At 48.9% G+C, this 22,045-nt stretch overlaps 1 protein-coding gene across 3 annotated transcripts; it reads left to right on the forward strand.

Annotated features, from left to right (window-relative positions):
* The first annotated feature begins 547 nt into the window (after positions 1–547).
* Positions 548–20,659, forward strand: CCM2L (CCM2 like scaffold protein). Of its 3 annotated transcripts, none has more exons than XM_070381555.1 (10): positions 548–656; positions 3,031–3,198; positions 5,373–5,456; positions 5,563–5,746; positions 6,569–7,029; positions 9,547–9,682; positions 11,775–11,838; positions 14,171–14,300; positions 14,794–14,932; positions 19,478–20,659. In XM_070381555.1, exons 1-10 carry the CDS (start codon positions 627–629, stop codon positions 19,786–19,788), a joined length of 1,707 nt encoding a protein of 568 aa, XP_070237656.1. In that variant the 5' UTR covers positions 548–626; the 3' UTR covers positions 19,789–20,659. The 3 variants fall into 3 exon arrangements, with proteins under 3 accessions (XP_070237656.1, XP_070237654.1, XP_070237655.1); XM_070381553.1 differs by having other exon boundaries at positions 565–656; positions 5,566–5,746; XM_070381554.1 differs by lacking the exon at positions 548–656 and adding an exon at positions 2,338–2,613.
* The last annotated feature ends 1,386 nt before the right edge of the window (positions 20,660–22,045 follow it).

Below are 22,045 nucleotides of genomic sequence, written 5' to 3' on the forward strand. Positions count from 1 at the left end.
GTGGCAAAGCCAGGATTCAAACTCAAGCGGCCTATCTCTGAAGCCCATGCATACTGCCTCCCTTAAAATTGGTAATGATTAATTCTTAAAATCATAACTTGCTTTCACACAATATTCCATAGTTTATGAAGCATTTGCCTACCCACTCTTTCATTTTTTTCTCACCACAGCAGCCTAGAGAGGAAGGCAAAGTTTACCCCTAATTTATAAAATGGAGGGGGAAACAGGCTGTGAAAAGGGGAAACTCACCTGCCTTGCCAAGGTCACACAGCAAGGTTAGTGGCAGAAGTGGGTGGATCTGGGATTTTCTGCCTCTAAATTCAGAGGACACTTCCCAGCCTTAGTCAGTTCCCGAGCCCCCTCAGCAGCAAGCCTGCGGGCTGGAGATCTTGGGGTTTTCTCCCTGGTCTGTTGCTCTGACTGGGCTTCCACTGTTCAGCTGGAGGGTTCCAAGGCTGCGTCCTTCATCCACCCTCACCCGGCCGCTCACTATCAGATGGGAGGGGCAGGAACTCCAGGGCTGGTGGAGTTTCCGACCAGGCAGGAAAAAGAACAAAGAAACTGTGTGGGGGGAGAAGGTGGAGGGGTGGCTAGGAGGGTGGCAGGAGCGGAGGGGACGCTTCACCATGGAATATGAAGTCAAGAAAGGGAAAAAGGTAGGTGGGGGTTTGGAAAGGGTTCGGGGTAGAGAAGTGCACCCGGAGTTGGAGAAATGAGAAGCCTGGGGGTGGGGTGATGGGCAGTGAGTGCTCAGGAGCACCTTTCTTCTTGTTTGGAAAGACCTTTCTCTCCACCCTTGGGCAGCCAGACATTTGGGCTCAAACTCTCTAACCAGTCTCCCTACTCTTAGTGGCCTCTGCCATCCCAGGAAAGAACAGAAGGACAGGTACCTTCCAGGAAAATCCAGCCAGCCAGATTAGTCTGGGAGACACTCCCAACCTGCTTCCCTGGTGTTCCTGGGGGTTCCCCTCTGCAGTTTCTCAGACCGAAGGACAGACAGAAAAACAGACACCAAGCAAACCCATTCCCCTGATTCTTGCCTCATCAGGGAGAAGGACCTCAGGCAGGGGAAGTCTGTGCTACAAGGCTGCCTATCTGGGCTTGGGACACCTACCTCCTCCTCCTGCCAGGTTCTAGCTGAGCCTGGCCTCTCCCCATCTTTATACAGGGACCAGTTCTGTTCCAAAGGCCTCAGCCTGAGGGTCACTCCCCAAACCCCTAGATCTTTACTTCTTCCTGACTCTCAGAAATTTTCTAGTCTGGTTCTCTGGGCATCTCACTTGTTTGTCTTTGCAGTCCAGGAAGCCTCTGGGCTTCCAACTCCCACCCCCATCCCCACCGAGCCCTCTTCCCCCAGGAAACCAAGATCCAACTGTTTGAAAAGGCTCCCATGTGACTTATGAGGGCTCCAAAGGGAGCCAAGACATAGGTGCTTGTTGCTTCTTGGTTCCTTTCTTCTACAGATATTTATTCAGTACCTATTATATACCAGGCACCATGCCTGGTGCTGGTGATGATGCACTGTGAATAAAGTCAGACAAGGTCCCTGCCCCCTCCCTGGAGCTCACAGTCTAGTGGGGAAGACAGCTATTAATGTTTTTTAAAGCCATTAATGTAAAATTGTACAAAAGGCTCCATATGCAGTGCTGGGAGAATGTTAAACCTTAGACTGGTCAGCCTGAGCTGATAGGTGGAAAGAAAGGGAGTAGGAAAGAATGTTTCAGGCAGGGAAACAGTGTGTGCAAAGCCCCTCCATGGGAGGAAGGAATATAGCAAGTAGGAAGAACTGAAAGATGGCCCTAGACCCAGAGGACAGGTGTGAGGGGCAGTGAGATGAAGTTGGAGAAGTGGTCAAGGCTGGACCGTTCAGGGCCACAGACAAAACAATTACCTTCCCAGTCCACTTAGGCATACACACATACTCCATACATGGGATAAAGTCCTGCCTCCATAGCCAACATTCAAGCCCTCTATGACTTGTTCAGCTCATCATTTGGCTACAGCAAAATGGCTATAACATATCTTCTCCAGGCTTGTGCTCATCCAGCCCTTGCAGCCCCCAGGATTTTGCACATGCTGTGCCCTCTTCTTGGAATGTTTGTTCCCAGATTGCTTGATCTCATTCCTCAGAGCTTCCTTGTACTTAATCCAGGCTCCATGATACTGATTGTAAAACTTGAACTGGGCATCAGAATCACCTGGTGCTTGTTAAAACACAGATCATGGGGGTCTCATCCCAGTTTCTGGTCCAATAGGTCTGGGATGGAGTACAAGAATGTATATTTCTCTTAAATTCCCAGGTGATGCTGCTACTGCTGGTGGTGGAGACCCAGGAACCACACACTGAGAACCACTGGTCTAGATCAGTGCTCACACTTTCCTGAGAGTTTAAATTCTGTTGGGCTGAGTTGAAGCCCTAGAATTTGCTCCTTCAATCTAGATTCAGGCCATTTTTAATGCAGGTGCCCACTGGATTATACTATGGTATCATTAGTTAGAAATCAATCATTTCTAATATTGAGGAAAGCATAGGAAATAGCTTAATAAATACCTATGCACCTACCATTCAGCCAGATTGGATGTTAATATTTTTCTGTACTTGCCCCAGCCTAGGTAAGTTCCTACTGTCACTTGGGTGTTTATTTTTTTTAACTTTTTACTTTGTATTGGGGTTAGCCAATTAACAATGTTGTGATAGTTTCAGGCAAACAGGGAAGGGACCCAGCCATACATAGACATGTATCCATTCTCCCTCAAACTCCCTCACCTGGGTATTTAGAATGAAGGTTTGGAGCCAGACTGCCCAGGGTGAATATTGGTTCTACAGCCACTAGCTGGTAACCTTACTAGCTCTTTCTGAGGCTCAGTTTCTCCATCTGTAAAATGGAAATCACAGAGGTAACTTGTCCCTCCCTGCAGTGTTTTTGTCAGAATGCAATTAGATAATATAAGTACAAGGCTGCGTATAAGTGCTGGTGCTGGAGAAGACCAAGTCAGTGGCTTTTACCCCCATGCCCTTGCCTCCCCCAGGGCTTTGTGTCCCCCATCCGGAGGCTGGTGTTCCCCAAGGCTGCGCGCCGGGCAGCCTGTCGGAGCAGTGTGAGCCGCCGCCCCCTGCACTCGATGCCCCTCTATCCCCCCGACTACCTCATCGACCCTCAGATTCTGCTCTGTGACTATCTGGAGAAAGAGGTCAAGGTATGCGTGGGATGAGGGGGGAAGGGTGGGAAGGATCTGGGGACAACAGATTAGGGGGAAAGTTTCCCTCGACCCTCTTAGGTTCCCCCTGGTCTGAAATTTAAACTGAACAAAGATTAACCGGAGAAAAGCACACGCATTTTATTAAATTTTCACATGTACGTGAGAATGTTCAGGGAGAGAATGGAAGACCCTGAGAAGTGACTAGAGGAAACTTTAATACATTTTGGACAAAGAAACAATAAATCTGTGAAGAACTGACAAGGCAGAGGGGTTCGGAGTAGGGGTAGTACATGGTAAAGGAGGAACAAGATTTGTTTATACAGACTTCTCGGCCCTCAGTTCCCTGTCTCTGGTGATAAGGAGGTCTCCCTTCCTGCTAGTACTCTGAAAAGAAGGTACCTTTCACCAGGGAGATTTATCTCCTGCTTTCAGGGAAGAAGGATGATGCAGGGGAATTCTGAATGACCTTCCTGCTGCTGTCATTTCCTCTGACTCCCTCAGCTTAAAATAGTCAATGTGCTGAGGTGCCATATTTTAGGGTGGCATGTTCTGGACCCCATCAGGAAAGACTTTACCTCTCCTACACACCAACCTATGACCAGCCTTATCTTACACAGGGGAGGCTCAGGGGAAAGAGGCATGGAGTCAACCCAGCCCTGCACGTGCACTCTGCTGGGAACCCTCAGCAAGTGACCTCCATCTGCTCAGCCTCAGTGTTCCCATCTCAACACGGGGCTCAAAGTCTATACCCCAAGGGCAAAGCAGATGGGAAGGTGCCCTGTGCACCGAAAAGCCAGTCCGTCTTGTGAGATTTTACTGCAGTGACATTACTGCTACTTGGATGGTGTCCAGATTAAAGGAAGCCAGTTCTGCAAGTCACAGGGACTTGGGCCAACTCAAGGGCTCTACTTCTATTTCATGCACACCATGAAGGAGCAGTGGAGAATCCTCATTACCCAACAAAGATCAATATGGGGGTAGGAGTGTCAGATTTAGCAAAAACAGGCACCCGGTTGGTAGGGGGAGGGATAAATTAGGAGTTTGGGATTAACACACACCATTATATATAAAATAGATACACAACAAGGACCTATTGTATAACACAGGGAAATATAGTTGATATTTTGTAATAATCTATGATGGAAAAGAATATGAAAAAGAATATATATATATATTATATATGTATACAGCCGAATCACTGGGCTATATACCTGAAGCATTGTAAATCAATTATACTTCAATAAAGTTTTTATTAAAAATTTGAATTTCAGGTAGGCAATGAGTATTTTTTAGTATTAATATATACCCAGTGTTACATGAGACTAAAATTACTTTAAAAACAAACTAAAAAAGTAGCTGTTTACATGAAAACCAAATTTAATTGGCATCTTGTATTTTATCTGGCAACCCTATAAAGGGAAAAGCTAACAAAGTCACTTAAAAAACTGGGGACTGAAACTTTATAGAGAATAAAAAGAAGAGAAATGGTATGATTGGTAGAATTCACCTGTAAGAATAAGACTAAAAATAATGAAAGAAGACACTTAATGACATTTAAGTGTGATAACATTAAGCTATAAGTAAGAATGAATGATTTACTTATTTTTCTGACAAAATTATATACTAACTTGATACAATATTCTTTCCTTCCCACTTAATTTCTGCAACAAGATCATAAAGAAGGCCAGTGACCTGTTGACATGGGTACTTGGGATGAACAGGAGCCACTCAGGCCAAGTGGGAAATTGCAAGTGGCCTGTTCTTTCAAGCTATTACAGTGACCTTTGCTTCTGCCATAGTTAAATAACTGTATGCTCATAAAGTAAGCTTATATTAGCAAAAATAAGTGAGCAGTGAGAGTGTGGGTTCTGGTGTGTGGAGTCCAGCTCCACCCTTTATATTATAGATAATACTGGGCAGGTTATTTATTTTGACTGTGCCTTAGTTTTCTCATCCTCAAAGTAAGGATGAATGAGTGCCTAAAACTCGCAGGACTATGGCTCCTAGGATTGCTTTAATAACAGTTATAACCAAGCCATTATTATTAATTCAGATATTTCTATCTCAGTCTAACTTTACGGTGTCAGTGAGGTCAGGGTCCTCCGCGGCTTCAAGGTGACCTCTCTCTGCCCTTCTCCCACACCCCCGACCCCCGTCCCATTTCTATACAGTTCCTGGGCCACCTCACCTGGGTCACTTCCTCACTGAACCCCTCCAGTCGGGACGAGCTCCTGCAGCTGCTGGACACGGCCAGGGTGAGGCGCCGGGAGAGGGGAGGACAGGGTCTGGTCCCCTACGTTTCCCACCCTACGTTTCCCACCCGTGGCCACCGGGACTCAGGAGATCCGACCCACCCTGCAGCAGCTGAAGGAGCTGCCGCTGAAGACCACGGCGGAGCAAGACAGCATCCTGAGCCTGTCGGCCCGCTGCCTGCTGCTCACCTGGCGCGACAACGAGGAGCTTATCTTGCGTATCCCCACGCACGAGATTGCCGCCGCCTCCTACCTTCAGGACGACGCTCTGCACCTGCTGGTGCTGAAGACCGGTACGGTGGGCGGGGCCTGGCGGGGCAGGGCGGGGAGGGGAAGGGGTAGAGAACGCGCCCGTCACCTAGAAATGGGCGTGGCCTGGGGCAGGGGCGGGGCCTGAGGCTGGAGGATGGGGTGAAAGGCCTGACCAAACTACCCCGAGACTAGGGATAGGGCACGGCTGTTTGCAAGAAAAGGGAGCCCAGTGTTGAGGCTTGAAGGAGGGAAGCCTGACCCACCATCTCGGAAATGATGGAGAAGCCAGAATCCTGAGGCCCGAATGCGTGATTAATGGGTAGCAAAATTCTGAGGCTAAGAGGGTACCTGGGGCAAGAGGCGGAGTCTCACTTAGGGGCGGAGCCGTACACTGGGGGGCGGAGCTCGCGGCTGAGATACCCGGTGGGAGGTGTGAGGTATCCTAGGAGCGGGGCCTGAGGCCAGGGGCGGAGCTGAAGGGAAGCTTGGATCCAAGGACAGGTTCCCGAAACCAAGAACAGGGTCAGATTAACAGTAAAGAGAGAGGCGATAGCCTGACCACTACTCAGATCAGACGGCAGGGTCCGAGGCGAGGGTCGTCTGGATGGGGTGGGATGGGTGGGAACGGCCAGATGCAGGGGTGGAGCCTGAGGGGTGGGGCGGGGTCCAAAAGCAGGGACCCGGAATGGGGCGGGGTCGGGCCTCCTGACTTTGAAGCCAGGGGTGCGTCCTGAGCACAGGGGCCGGGGGACTCACTCCCAAATCCCCATCCCGCAGCGGCGGGTCAGGACCCCCAGCTGGCCTCGGGAGAGGGGGCGCTTAGCCTGGATCTCCTGCTTTGACTGCCACACGACCTCTCCTAGGTCTGGGCGTGGATCCGGTGCCAGCCGGCGTAGACGCCAGCCCCGGCGGGGCGGGGCGCGACCCGGGCCCGCCGGGCGTGTCGCCCGAGAAGCGGCGGGTGGGCACCACCGAGCGGCGCCACACCATCTGCAGCCTGGACTGGCGGATGGCGTGGGGCGGCGGCGCAGGCGCCGAGGCCCGGGCCGGGGGCGGCGGCGGCGGCAGCCTGGAGCGCCAGCGCGCCGGGGCGCGGGCGTCGGGCAGCTGGGAGCGGCGGCAGACGTTCAGCGGCAGCTGGGAGCGGCGGCACGCCGGCGGCGGCGGCGGCACAGGAAAGCCAGGCGGCAGCTGGGAACGGAGGCAGGCGGGTGGCGGCGGTGGCAGCTGGGAGCGGCGTCACCCGGGCCCCAACCCGCTCGACCCGCAGGACCCCAGCCCCGACGCCTACTGCAACTTGGTCATTCTGGCTGTGGCCAACAGGGTGAGCCCGAGGGCACCCTGAGTCCCTGCACCCTGCCTCCAGGGCATGTCTTCACCCCCGCCCCCATCCCTCCGCACCGCCCCCTCCCGCTCCCCATCCCTCTGTCCCCGCCACCCCCTCCCCCTATCCCTCCGCCCCCACCCCCGCAACCCTCCGCCCTCACTCCCCCGTCCCCTCGCCCCTTTTCATCTCCCTCTTTTGGCCCTACTCTCCAGGATTTCAGGTACTGTGTGCCCATAACGGCAAAAGGCTTCTACCCTCCAGCTCCGGGACACCTCAGGGACACCTTCCCCTTACTTGTCCCGGAGGGATGAAAGCTCAAAATGGCCCAGACTTGATCTAATCTCTCCTCCAGCCCTCCTCTTTCCCCAAAGTCGTCAGTCTCCGCACTACCACAGTAAGAATCATGAGGACAGTAATTTCCAGCACGAATTGAGTGCCCGACCTGTGCCAGACAGGAAACCAGTATTAATCATTTTGTTCTCACGTTAACCCCTAGAGGCAAATATTACCATCATTCCTATTCTACAGAGAAGGAAACAGACACAGAGGCTAAGCAACTTGTGCAAGGTCACACAGGAAGCAGGCAGTGATTTCAACACTGGGACCCAAAAGTTCAGAGCCTGTGTTCTTGGTAACAACGGTCATCACCCAAAGCATAAGATTTCCCGCCATTCTTGCTCCACCCTCTATCCTCCACATTCACCCTTGCTTTTATTTATTTGACCATGTTCATTGAGTACCAGCTTCTGCTAGGCATTGGTCTAGGTGCCATGGATACAGAAATGAACAAGACATAATTAGTGTCCTCTCTTAGGGAGCTCACTGTCTAGCGGACACCTTCAAACCCTGAGACTTGTAAGCTTTTTCTCTGACCCAGGGTCTTGAACTCCCCCTATGTATAAATCCCATGTGGTGAACAAAATAGACACGGTGCCTCTTTAGAAAGAAAGGTGGATAGTAACCAGTAAACTCAGGCTATGGAGCTGACTTGAAACACTTTCTCATTTATCCTTGGCACCTAGAAAAGTGCCTGGCATATGTATGCGTTCATGCTAAGTCACTTCAGTCATGTCCAACTCTTTGCAACCCCATGGACTATAGCCCACCAGGCTCCTCTGTCCACGGGATTCTCCAGGCAAGAATACTGGAGTGAGTTGCCATTTCCTAGCTGCTCAATAAATATATTGAGTAGATGGATTAGTTCATAATATATTAGGATATGTTGTGATAGGGACCAAGAAAAAAACAGGCAACTTGAAATGATAAGGAGGAAGGAGATCCATTTTTCAGAGGGAAAGTGAGTTTGTGCCTTTTAAACTGAAATGTGGAAGAGAGAAGGAAGCAGCAGGGCAAAGAGCCAAGAAAGTCCATTCCAGGCATAGGCACCAGTGTGCCCTGTTTATTCCTCTAGGCTGAGAGGGCTTTAGGCCTTACCTAATTCACCTCTGAGACTCCATAACCCAGCACAGTGCCTGCCACACAGTGGAAATAAGTAATAATTTGTAGAATGAGTAAATAAATAAGGCTTTTTTCCGGGAGTATCTGAGCCTCTGGCCTCCAATCTGAGGCATCATGGTCCCAAGAAGGGTACAGGAGTTAGAGTCAAAAAACCTGGGTGCCAATATTAACCAAAGCCATGAGCCTGCTGTGTGAGTCACTTATCCACTGTCATGAAATAAGGATCCCGTCTTCTCTGTCCACTTAATAGGGTTATTATAAGGATCAATCCTGGTTTAATGATAACTTTACTCCCTCATCCCAAAATGCCTGTCCTAAGGTTACATTTTAATTTACACCCTGGGCTGACTTTTTTAGAAGCACAAAATGAGAAATGACTTCATAAAGATGGACTCTTTATTAGTTGTCTTTCTATATCTCTTACTAAAGAGGTAAACCAAAAAGGCAAATTCCTCTTCAAATTCGCCATCTCAAAAAAGTGTTACCCAAGAAGCTAAATACCTTCCTTCTATCAGGGACTGAAGTTTATATATTCATCCTGCTTCCATTTTTGCCCTGGGTGCCAGGAAGCTCACATCTAAATATGGCACAATAACTATGTTGAGCCTAACATTTTCATACATGTAATTCTTCCTCCTCTTACTAGGTATTAGGAGACCAGGGTTCTAGCCCTGGCTAATCACTTTAGTCTCTGGGTTTCAGCTTCCTACGTGTAAACTTAATTTAATTTAGCATAAGCATGCTAATGTTTAATTTAGCATAAGCTTCAGGAAGGCCCATAATTCTCCCATAAACTGGGGGTACCTGTGTGTACTTTTCAGAGCATGAGAGTTACAGTTTTCACACGATTCTAGAAAGACCAGTAAACGGCTATTTCTATAGAAGCCACCCAGAGCATGGCTAGATAATTTTGATGGAAAATGACCTTAGAGTGGCTCTAAAGTCGCCCATAGTTGAGTGTGTGCCCTTGTGTGCCCGCTCACACTGCGTTTTCAGGAAGCAGGGGCATCCTGATCACAGAAGAGGGACTGAGCTCTATCCTTCTCTCTGGACAAGGATGCTGCTGAGGAGTCCTGTGCCCTCATCTGTCAGGTCTTCCAGATCATCTACGGGGACCAAAGCATTGAGTGCGTGGACCGGGCCGGTTACCACTACACATCCACGCCTGAACGGCCGTGGCTCTGTAGCCGCAGTGAGTATTCCAATTCCTGGCCAACCTTCCTGCGAATCATCCTGAAAGGCCAGAGGAGGTGGGGGTCAGGGGCAGGGTAGGGGGTGATATGTCCCAAGACTGGGGCCAACAAAAGCCTTTAGGGGTCCTGACTTCTACAGCAATTACAGTGTACCCCCAATATATAGCTAAAATAAAATGTCCAATTTCATAATGACCTCAAGCCTAGCTTTATAATAAGCCCTTTAGAGGTGAACTCTCTCTCCCTTTTGTATTTTGGCATCCCAGGGGCATTGTCTGTTTACTGAGCCATCTAGCCCTACTAGGACTCTAGGTCAAAACCAAGATTTCAAGACTGGTCCTTGAATGCTGTCAAGGGCTGGAATGCAGATGAAATCAACAGAGATTTGCTGAGCACCAGCTATGTGCCAAGCACAGACCCAACGTGTCACATGTTTATAATCCTCATAACAACCTCATCTGTCCTGTTTACCACTGTGTCCCCTGTTCCTAGTGGAGGATCAGGGCCAGACGCTTAAGGTGTATTTTCTGAATGGATGAAAGAACTGAGGCCTTATGAATCCAGTTTTAATGGACGAGGCTATTAAGGCTCAGAGCGGTCAATAAATGTCTCAAGGTCACACAGCTGGCAAATGACAGAGTCAGGATTCAAACCCAAGTGCACCTGATTCTAAAGCTTCCATCTGCAACATGCCTCCTTCAAGGCCCCAGAGTGAACTTCCTCAGCCAGAGCTCCCTCAGGGTGGTCCCTGTTTGCATAGCTCCAGCAACAGGGAGTGGGCTCTTTCCTCCTGGAGGCACTCCCATCTGTGGCAACTGTGGTTGTTGAGAATCTGGGAAAGTTCATTGACTCTCCCAGGGATGATGGAGAAATAAATAAGATAATTCAACAAATATTTCTTGAACACCTGAGTGTTGGATCCTGCTAATCCCCAGGATGCACTGGTGACTAAAATCAGACATGGTCCTCCCTCGGAGGCTTGCATTGCTGAAATCAGCTGACAGTAATTAAATTGTTACACAGGGACTTCCCTGGTGATTCAATGGCTAGGACTTTATGCTCCCAAGCCAGGGGTTCCGGTTCAATCCTTGGCCAGAGAACTAGATCCCACATGTTGCAACCAAAATTTCGCATGCTTTAACTAAAGATCCCGTGTGCCACAAGGAAGACCCGATGTACTCAAATAAATAAAAATATTTCTTTGGGCCATACTGGCCTTTACTGCTGCTTGTGGAGCTCCTCTAGTTGCAGCAAGCGGGGGCTACTCCGTAGTTGTGGTGCGCACGCTTCTCATTGTGATGACATCTCTTGTTGCAGAGCGCAGGCTTCAAGGTGCATGGTCTTAGTGGCCCCGCAGCATGTGGAATCTTGCTGGACCAGGGATCGAACCAATGTCCCTTGTATCGGCAGGTGGATTTTCAACCACTGGACTACCAGGGAAATCCTGTTTTTGTTTTTTAAGAAAAATAACCTACTTTAAAAGAAATAGTTACACAAATAAAATGCAACCACACACTCTTGTAGGAAAATATATAATGAGAAACCAGCCTGACCTGGAAAGTCAGGGGAGTATCCTGAGGAAGTGCCACTAAGTGAGCCAAGGGGGAGGCCAGTACCTGTACCAGGGTCAGGTACAGAGCAAATTCTCTGTACCCGGTGCTCCTTTCTCCTCATGATTTTGACCTCCTTCCCTCCAAAGGTCTTTTTTTTTCTGTCTCTCTCTCTCAAACATATATGGCTTACAAACCCTACAGCAACTGGTCCCTGGCTTGCTCTCCCCAAGGTCCCCATGAGTAGGCAGGAAGGTGGTGTTGTCCCAACCTTGGGGAAGGTGAGGGCCAGGAGGAAGAGGTGGGTTGCCCAAGGTTGTCTCTGTGTTGGTGGTGGGGGCAGGAATCCTGGTCACAATCTTCCAGTGGCTGCCCGTTTCACTCAGTGCGTAAGCTAACTCCTGTACGATTGCTTACAAGGCCATCCTTGCTCCAGCCGCCATCTTTACTCCAGGGTGGGGCTGAGCTTGGGGCCTCAGGGACCCGGGGATATTGGTCCCTGCTTTGCCACCACTCACTGCCCTCTCTCTGCTGCCCCCAGGTGAGAGCTGCCGCACTGACGGGACCTATGCCTACGACGCGGACTTCAGCTGCTGCAGCTCCTTGTGGGTACTGCCCTGGCCAGGGATCCCACTCTGGTCCCTCTGTCCCTGCACAAACAGGACTGGTCCTCTGGGCACTCTTGAGACCCTGTGGGCAAGAGAAGATGGGGGAAAGTGACTCCACTTTGATTTGTGCTGAGACACTGGTCTCTGAGCCTGAGGCTCTAGTGAGCTGATAGAATCCAAACCCCAGAGAGAGAGACAAGGCAGCCAGAAGCCAGAACTAGGTCCACAGGACCCTGCCGCTCTTCCCCAGTCATCCAGACACTCAATGGCCTGCAGAGGCCAAAATCACAAATAATGCCAAAAAATCATTTTGGCTTCATGGAATAGAAAACTCTAAAAAAGAGCCGTTTAAACAAGAGTTTCCTCCCCCTCCCCCTCCCTCTTACATAAAGTAGACCAGGAGTTCATGGCCTTGTGGTCATCAAGGACCCAGACGTATCTTTCCAGCCTCCCTAACACTTGCTTTCATCCTCCAAATCACCTCATGGGCCAAAATAGTGGTAATAGCTCCAACCATCACAGCAGGTCTTTAATTCTTTGCTAAAATTTCCACCTGATGGCTTCTGCTTACATCTTGTTGGCCAGAACGTGGTCTCATAGCCACAACTAGCTATAAGCAGGACTGGAAAACACAGGGTTTTTAAAAAAGTCTCAGTGCAGAACATTGTCTAGGGTTCTATTTTGGATGATCAACCACCCCAGTTTGCTCAGGATTTAGATGTTCCCCAGGACATGAAATTTTCAGTACTAAAACTAGGAAAGTCCCAGGAAAAATGAGACACGTTGGTCACCGTAATTCTGTTGCTAAGGCCTTTGGACAAGGGCAAGTGTCTGCCGGTGATATATGCCTTACTTCCCCCCCACCAACTTTTTAGCAGCAATGTATTTGCCTAATACTGTGTGCCCTTAGGCCAGTCCTTAAACAATCTGCTGTATGCTAGAGAGACAATAGTCAGGACAATGAGTAACTTTTGAATGTGCTATGTGCCAAGGGCTATTTTATAATGCACTTCATTTAAAAACTCTATTTCTCACGACACCAATTTTTTACCATCCCATTTTATAGCTAGAGAAATTGGAAAATAGAGAAGTTAAGTAACTTGACACAAGGTCAAGAAGCTAGTAAGTTGTTGGCCTGGGGTTTGAACCCAAGTAGGCTTAGAATCCACACTAAACGTACAGTGCTTCTATAGAGCTAATCATTGACGATGGTTCTGGAACAACATAGAGACCAGGAGGCAGAGCCCAAGGCTGACTTTTATTTAAGCAATATTTATTGAGTACCTACTCTGTACCTACCCATGACACAGAGGCTTTTCTGATGCCCCCACCAAATGTCCTCTCTAACCACTCTGTCCCTCACACCCTCTGTCGCAGCCACAGTGGCCTTCTGGCTGCTCCTCAGACTCACCGTGCAGATCCTGCCTCAGCATCCCTGTGTGCTGTGCTGTGTGCTAGGGATACAGGGGGAGCAGGGCAAGAATGAGACCTGTGCTCGGCACAGAGGAGGTACTCAGCAAACAGAGAAAACCAAGGTCTCTGCTCATGCATGCTTGAAGTGTGGCAAAGGGACAGGGAAATCATTATTTAGTAGCAATAAGCATCAACAGTAAGAAACATGACCGGGAAGCTCAGAGAGTGGCTGCAAAAACCCTGCCTCATCTGGGGAGTCAGGAGGGCCTCTCCAAGGTGACGACACTTGAACTGAGACCTGATGGATAAAAAGGGGAAGAGCACTCCAGGTAGAGAGAACAGCAAGTGCAAGGAGGCTGAGGCAGGATATGCTTGGCGAGGCTGAGGAGCAGCCAGGAGGCCACTGAGACTGCGACAGAGGATGTGAGGGACAGAGTGGCTAGAAAGGACATTTGGCGGGGGCATTGGAAAGGCCTCCATGTCATGGGTAGATTTATAGACTTTGTGATCATATTGGACAGAGGGTCTAACTTGGTCAGGAGGGATCAGGGAGAACTCTCCCGAGGAGGTGACTTTTAAAATGCAATGATGAGGAAGAGTTAGCTGAGCACACAACAGGGAAAGAGAGGCATTCCAGGCCGAGGTAATAGCATGGCCAAAGGCCCAGAGGTGAGGAGGTACTTGGAGTATTAGAGGAAAAGCAAGAAGACAGGTGGCCTGAGCCTAAGCAGCAAGGGTGAGGCAAGGCTTAAGAGGTGGTGCAGGGCCAGATCACAGGAGACCTCGAGGGCCAAAATGGGGTCCAGGAGGAGGGCTCAGTCCCAGGGTATGGGTGGCTGTTCCCTCCCACCTTCAGCCTACCGCATGGTGAGGAGCTGGAGAGAGGGAGTGAGGCCCCTTCCCTCTGTTCCTGCAGCAACAGCTCCCAGGACACATTTGAAGCCTGTTACAGCGGCACGTCCACACCCTCTTTCCATGGCTCCCACTGCAGCAGCAGCGACCACAGCGGCCTGGGCCTCGAGCAGTTACAGGATTACATGGTCACGGTGAGCTGGGGCAGGCAGGGTGGCCAGGTATTTCAGGAATCATGAACAATCCGGGGCATAACTGAAGTGTAAGACCTCAGAGGTCAGGGCAGGGCATGACATTCGGAGAATAAACGGAGTCAGCCATGAAAGACCTTAATGAACAGCTAGCAGTGAGTGCTGGCTTTATACCGGGCACTGTTCTGAGCACCTATAATCTATCATCTCCTTTCATCTTTCAACAACCCAAGAGGGAAGTGCCATCATTATTCTCACTTTGCGATGAGGAAAGCAAGGGTTAAGGAGGTTATCATCTGCTCATGATCACAGAGCTGGTCAGTAAAGGGGCCAGGATTTTAAATTAGGCAGCTTGAGTCCACATCCCACTCTTAGATGCAGCCCAAGGGGTCTGGATGTCCCCCAGGAGGCCAGCTTTTCAGAGGAGGGCTGGGCTGGATACATCCAGCTCTGGGTATTTTAGGCAGGGGAGTAATTTCAAATGGTGCACCCACAGTTGCGGACTAAGCTGGGGCCCCCAGAGATCCAGCAGTTTGCGCTGCTGCTTCGGGAGTACCGGCTAGGTCTGCCCATCCAGGACTACTGCGCAGGCCTGCTGAAGCTCTACGGAGACCGGCGCAAGTTCCTCCTGCTCGGTGAGCCCCCTGCCCAGGCTGGGAGTGTTCACTCTTTACCCTTTGACCAACCCCACGTCCAAGGAGCCGTGGCTGCATGGGCGCAGGAGGGCCTAGAGGAGGTATCCCACGTTGAAGGTCAGGAAGGGCGGCAGTGAGGAGAGGTACCTACCCTCGTCCAAGGTAAGGAGCAGCGGCTGCGCTTTGCTGGAGCAGCCGTAAAGAGATACCCCACGCCCAAGGTAAGAGAAACCCAAGTAAGACGGTAGGTGTTGTGAGAGGGCATCAGAGGGCAGACATACGGAAACCATACACGCAGAAAACTAGTCAATCTAATCACACTAGGACCACAGCCTTGTCTGACTCAATGAAACTAAGCCATGCCCGTGGGGCAACCCAAGATGGGCAGGTCATGGTGGAGAGATCTGACAGAATGTGGTCCACTGGAGAAGGGAATGGCAAACCACTTCAGTATTCTTGCCTTGAGAACCCCATGAACAGTATGAAAAGGCAAAATGATAGGATACTGAAAGAGGAACTCCCCAGGTCAGTAGGTGCCCAATATGCTACTGGAGATCAGTGGAGAAATAACTCCAGAAAGAATGAAGAGATGGAGCCAAAGCAAAAAGAATACCCAGCTGTGGATGTGACTGGTGATAGAAGCAAGGTCCGATGCTGTAAAGAGCAATATTGCATAGGAACCTGGAATGTCAGGTCCATGAATCAAGGCAAATTGGAAGTGGTCAAATAAGAGATGGCAAGAGTGAATGTCGACATTCTAGGAATCAGCAAACTAAAATGGACTGGAATGGGTGAATTTAACTCAGATGACCATTATATCTACTACTGCGGGCAGGAATCCCTCAGAAGAAATGGAGTAGCCATCATGGTCAACAAAAGAGTCTGAAATGCAGTACTTGGATGCAGTCTCAAAAACGACAGAATGATCTCTGTTTGTTTCCAAGGCAAACCATTCAATATCACAGTAATCCAAGTTTATGCCCCAACCAGTAACGCTGAAGAAGCTGAAGTTGAACGGTTCTATGAAGACCTACAAGACCTTTTAGAACTAACACCCAAAAAAGATGTCCTTCTCATTATAGGGGACTGGAATGCAAAAGTAGGAAGCAAAGAAACACCTGGAATAACAGGCAAATTTGGCCTTGGAATACGGAATGAAGCAGGGCAAAGACTAATAGAGTTTTGCCAAGAAAATGCACTGGTCATAACACCCTCTTCCAGCAACACAAGAGAAGACTCTACACATGGACATCACCAGATGGTCAACACCAAAATCAGATTGATTATATTCTTTGCAGCCAAAGATGGAGAAGCTCTATATAGTCAGCAAAAACAAGACCAGGAGCTGACTGTGGCTCAGATCATGAACTCCTTATTGCCAAATTCAGACTTAAATTGAAGAAAGTAGGGAAAACCACTAGATCATTCAGGCAAGACCTAAATCAAATCCCTTATGATTATACAGTGGAAGTGAGAAATAGATTTAAGGGCCTAGATCTGATAGACAGAGTACCTAATGAACTATGGACAGAGGTTCATGACATTGTACAGGAGACAGGGATCAAGACCATCCCCATGGAAAAGAAATGCAAAAAAGCAAAATGGCTGTCTGGGGAGGCCTTACAAATAGCTGTGAAAAGAAGAGAAGCGAAAAGCAAAGGAAAAAAGGAAAGATATAAGCATCTGAATGCAGAGTTCCAAAGAATAGCAAGAAGAGATAAGAAAGCCTTCCTCAGTGATCAATGAAAAGAAATAGAGGAAAACAACAGAATGGGAAAGACTAGAGATCTCTTCAAGAAAATGAGAGATACCAAGGGAACATTTCATGCAAAGATAGGCTCGATAAAGGACAGAAATGGTATGGACCTAACAGAAGCAGAAGATATTAAGAAGAGATGGCAAGAATACACAGAAGAACTGTACAAAAAAGATTTTCATGACCCAGATAATCACGATGGTGTGATCACTGACCTAGAGCCAGACATCCTGGAATGTGAAGTCAAGTGGGCCTTAGCATCACTACGAACAAAGCTAGTGGAGGTGATGGAATCCAGTTGAGCTATTTCAAATCCTGAAAGATGATGCTATGAAAGTGCTGCACTCAATATGCCAGCAAATTTGGAAAACTCAGCAGTGGCCACAGGACTGGAAAAGGTCAGTTTTCATTCCAATCCCAAAGAGAGGCAATGCCAAAGAATGCTCAAACTACCGCACAATTGCACTCATCTCACACGCTAGTAAAGTAATGCTCAAAATTCTCCAAGCCAGGCTTCAGCAATATGTGAACCATGAACTTCCTGATATTCAAGCTGGTTTTAGAAAAGGCAGAGGAGCCAGAGATCAAGTTGCCAACATCCGCTGGATCATGGAAAAAGCAAGAGAGTTCCAGAAAAAATCTATTTCTGCTTTTTTGACTATGCCAAAGCCTTTGACTGTGTGGATCACAATAAACTGTGGAAAATTCTGAAAGAGATGGAAATACCAGACCACCTGATCTGCCACTTGAGAAATCTGTATGCAGGTCAGGAAGCAACAGTTAGAACTGGACATGGAACAACAGACTGGTTCCAAATAGGAAAAGGAGTACGTCAAGGCTGTATATTGTCACCCTGCTTATTTAACTTCTATGCAGAGTACATCATGAGAAATGCTGGGCTGGAAGAAGCACAAGCTGGAATCAAGATTGCTGGGAGAAATATCAATAACCTCAGATATGCAGATGACACCACCCTTATGGCAGAAAGTGAAGAGGAACTAAAAAGCCTCCTGATGAAAGTGAAAGTGGAGAGTGAAAAAGTTGGCTTAAAGCTCAACATTCAGAAAACGAAGATCATGGCATCTGGTCCCATCACTTCATGGGAAATAGATGGGGAAACAGTGGAAATAGTGTCAGACTTTATTTTTCTGGGCTCCAAAATCACTGCAGATGGTGACTGCAGCCGTGAAATTAAAAGACGCTTACTCCTTGGAAGGAAAGTTATGACCAACCTAGATAGCATATTGAAAAGCAGAGACATTACTTTGCCAACAAAGGTCCGTCTAGCCAAGGCTATGGTTTTTCCAGTGGTCATGTATGGATGTGAGAGTTGGACTGTGAAGAAGGCTGAACGCTGAAGAATTGTTGCTTTTGAACTGTGGTGTTGGAGAAGACTCTTGAGAGTCCCTTGGACTGCAAGGAGATCCAGCCAGTCCATTCTGAAGGAGATCGGCCCTGGGATTTCTTTGGAAGGAATGATGATAAAGCTGAAACTCCAGTACTTTGGCCACCTCATGTGAAGAGTTGACTCATTGGAAAAGACTCTGATGCTGGGAGGGATTGGGGGCAGGAGGAGATGGGGACAACAGAGGATGAGATGGCTGGATGGCATCACTGACTCGATGGACGTGAGTCTGGGTGAACTCCAGGAGTTGGTGATGGACAGGGATGCCTGGCGTGCTGTGATTCATGGGGTCGCAAAGAGTCGGACACGACTGAGCAACAACTGAACTGAACTGAAAGCCACATCATGAGATCCACAAGACAAACAAGGAAACCAAAGTGCGGAGAGGGGAAGGGACTTGTCTGCAGTCACGGAGCCGGGAAAGAGAGCACAGGTGTAACCATTTCACCTTCACAGCAAAGCTGCAAGAGGGCATGACACTTCCCATTTTACCCCACGAGGCATCCAAAATTCAGAGAGGCTAAGGAACTCGTCCAAGGTCATGGAGCTAGTGAAGAGGGCTAATGATAACAGTAAGAGGAATGATAATCCTTTTTTTCTTTAAGTTTTTATTCAACTTGTTATAATATTGCTTCTCTTTTATGTTTTGGTTTTGTTGGCCCTGAGGCATATGGGATATTAGCTCCTAGACCAGGAATTGAATCTGCACTCCTTTGATTGGAAGGCCAAGCCTTAACCACTGGACTACCAGGGAAGTCCCAGGAATGATGATTCTTAATAAGCTAACATGTACTTGGCTGTTAACATGTGCCAAAGGATCATCTGGTTGAAGGCCCTCGGTACTGAAAGTTGAAACTATGACTTGCCTCCATTTTGCAGATGAGAAAATTGAGGCTGAAAGAAACAAAGTACATAAGTCATAAAGCCAGTAAGTAGTGACAGAAGTAAAACAGAAGTCAAATGGGCTGCCCAGTGTGTGCTAAGAACCTTATTTAATCCTTACAGCCCGGGAGAACAGGTGCAATTACCTCCGCTTTACAGGTGAGGACAGTAAGGCTCAGAATACTTATTGAGGCTACTTATTGAGTCCATGGGGTCACAAAGAGTGGGACACAACCGAGCGACTAAGCACAGCACATAACGAATAAATAGGAATATAACCATCGAAATAATAATGATAACAAGAATAAGCTAACATGCAGTGAGCATTTAAATGTGTACGGGGCACTGTACCATTATTCTCCAGCTCAGAGAGTCAAGGAGTTGTGCAAGCCACACAGCCAGCGAGTGGCAGGGCCGGGGATCTGAACTCCGCCCTCCAGCGAAGGTGGGAGGGGAAGGGCTGACCCCGAGGAATCACCCTGGCCCTCGACCCGACCCGCAGGGATGAGGCCCTTCATTCCGGACCAGGACATTGGCTACTTCGAAGGCTTCCTGGAGGGCGTGGGCATCCGCGAGGGCGGCATCCTCACCGACAGCTTCGGCCGCATCAAGCGCAGCATGAGCTCCACGTCGGCGTCAGCGGTGCGCAGCTATGACGGCGCCCAGCGGCCGGAGGCGCAGGCCTTCCACCGGCTGCTGACAGACATAACGCACGACATCGAGGCGCTGGCCCCCGACGATGACGAAAGCACGGATGAAGAGGCCCGGGACTCCCCGGGCGGGGGCGACGCGGCCGAGGACAACTACCTGTAGCCTGTGCCGCCGTCCCTGCAGAGGGCGGGCGAGCGGGTGGCTCCGCGCTCCCGCCTCTGAGTCTCATGCGCCCTTGTCTGTGCGTTTGTGTGATCCATCCCCAGGATCTCCTCCCCAGACCCCAACCCGGGGCTCCGCGCTCCGGGGGCGGGGGTCTGTCCCTACCGGTCCCCTGCCCCGGGTCCCTGCAGGACGGAGAATGTCCTGCAGGGGCGGGACCCTAAGCGGGGCTCAGTAGCTCCCTCTGCCGGTCGGGGAGGGCGGCGAACTTCTCTGTCCCGATAGCCCGAAGGTTCGGCCTCTGGACGGACACTCGAGACTCCGCAACTTTCTGGAGGCCAAGCGAGTGATGGAGAGTGTGCTCCACCTGCTGGCCGGTTGAGAAAAGAATTCCCCGAGCCTGAAGACCTCTTTTCCTATTTTACAGTTTGAGAAACTGAGGTTCCAGAGAAGAAACTGGAGGGAGTCTCCTGATTCCCCTTAGATATTACCTCACGCTGGCCATACTAAATCGTGCAAAGGGTCTTTCTGAAGCTCTAAGAGGCAGGGTCTCCCCTTTGCAGATGGACTTAGATCTTTAGTGTGGAATAGAGGTTTCTTTCTACCAAGAGTCGACCCAGAGGTGCGTGATCTGGGTCCCAGCCCCCACCCTAAGGCTATGAACAAGTTACTTGTTCAGATCTTGCAATTGGAGCAGGACAGGCTGGGCTCCCTGTCTGATAGGTGTCCTAGCCTCTCTGCCTCTCCCATTTTTTCTTCTAACCCCACCCACCTCACAAGGGGGTCATAGGGATTACTGAAGGTCAAGACCTTAGTGCTAGGTCTAACACATGATAAGTGATCAATAAATGCTGTTCCCTTCCACATCGAACACTTTCTGACTCAGTTAACCTGTCTTTAGCTGTGTGCAACGGGACACGAACTGAGGTGAGGGTGAGATGTAGGAAGACCCTCAGGGAACTCACAGTTTGGGAGGAGAAAATAGAACTTGCCCCTCACAGCTCTATTACAGCCCGACTCCATTCATGCTCAAAGTTCAAATGAAAAGATTCTGCAGACCAGCCATCGCATCTCAGGTAGTCAAAGAAATCCAAAGACAGAATTGGAGGGGGAGAAAAGTCAGCATAAAGACAGAACTTGCACAGCCTCAGGAAAGGCTCAGAGGCTGAAAGAAGCCCTCAGAAGAGGCAAGAGAATTGCCTAGAAGAGCTAAAATTTATCTGTAGAACTTTACATGGCCAGACACAAGGTACTTACCATGAGGTAGGTACTATTATCGCCATTGTTAAAGTAATATCATTAATATTACTAGGGCTTGGATTCAGCAAGTTCCCTGATTCATTCTCAGTTCATGGCAAATGACTGTCCCATCATAACTGACCCACAAAAGGCCCTTCTGATCACCGACTCTATGGACATGAGTTTGAGCAAGCTCCAGGAGTTGGTGATGGACAGGGAAGCCTGGCGTGCTGCAGTCCATGGGATCGCAAAGAGTCGGACACAACTGACTGAACTGAACTGATGTCTTACTTCATTTTATATTCCCCAGACTTCATCCACACATCCCCGAAATCCTTCTCCTCCCCACCATGGGTACCCATCTCTATGTGTTGATATATGTCCCCGGACACAAAATGTATAATGTCTTGTGTGTGTGTTTACATTACATAAATGGTATTATGTAACAAACTCATTCTGTTGTTTCCTTCCTGTGTAAAAACCTAACTTATTACATCCAACCACTGCAAAATATTCCAAGCTGAGCATCCACTGATGGACGCTCAGGTTGTTTCTGATTTCCTCTTAGCATAAACCACACTGTGATGAAAATCTTTGTGCATGACCCTTGTGGGGCTGTGCGAAAATTTCTTTGGGCTCTATACCCAAGAGTAGATCATAGGGTATATATGTTTTCATTTTCACTAAAATTCGCTAGAATGACTACACCAGTAGTGTGTGAAGGATACTGTCTCCCCATGTTATCAGCGACTTTTCCATCATCTGACTTTCTAACCTTTTGCCTATTTGGGTGTAAGGTGGCATCAGGTTGCTTTAAGTTGCGTTTCTCTGTTGACCCTGAGATTCAGAACCTTCTCCTATAGTTGTCAGGCATTTAGGCTTCCCCTTCAGTATTGTCTGCTCATATCTTTTCCCCATTATCATTTGGGTTCCCTGTCTTTTTCTTGTTGATTTGCAGGAGTAGTTTATACCTTTTAGGTTTTAATCCCTTGTTGGATATTTTTATAAACATCTTTTC

The sequence above is a fragment of the Bos mutus genome, chromosome 13 (genome assembly GCF_027580195.1).
Source record: "Bos mutus isolate GX-2022 chromosome 13, NWIPB_WYAK_1.1, whole genome shotgun sequence".
Taxonomy (NCBI): domain Eukaryota; kingdom Metazoa; phylum Chordata; class Mammalia; order Artiodactyla; family Bovidae; genus Bos; species Bos mutus.

Excerpts from the sequence above, each read along its gene's own strand:
- CCM2L (XM_070381555.1), top strand. The coding sequence starts at position 627 with ATGGAATATGAAGTCAAGAAAGGGAAAAAG. Across the intron at positions 5,747-6,568 it reads CCTGCTGGTGCTGAAGACCG|GTCTGGGCGTGGATCCGGTG; the intron begins GTACGGTGGGCG and ends GACCTCTCCTAG. Across the intron at positions 7,030-9,546 it reads TTCTGGCTGTGGCCAACAGG|GATGCTGCTGAGGAGTCCTG; the intron begins GTGAGCCCGAGG and ends TCTCTGGACAAG.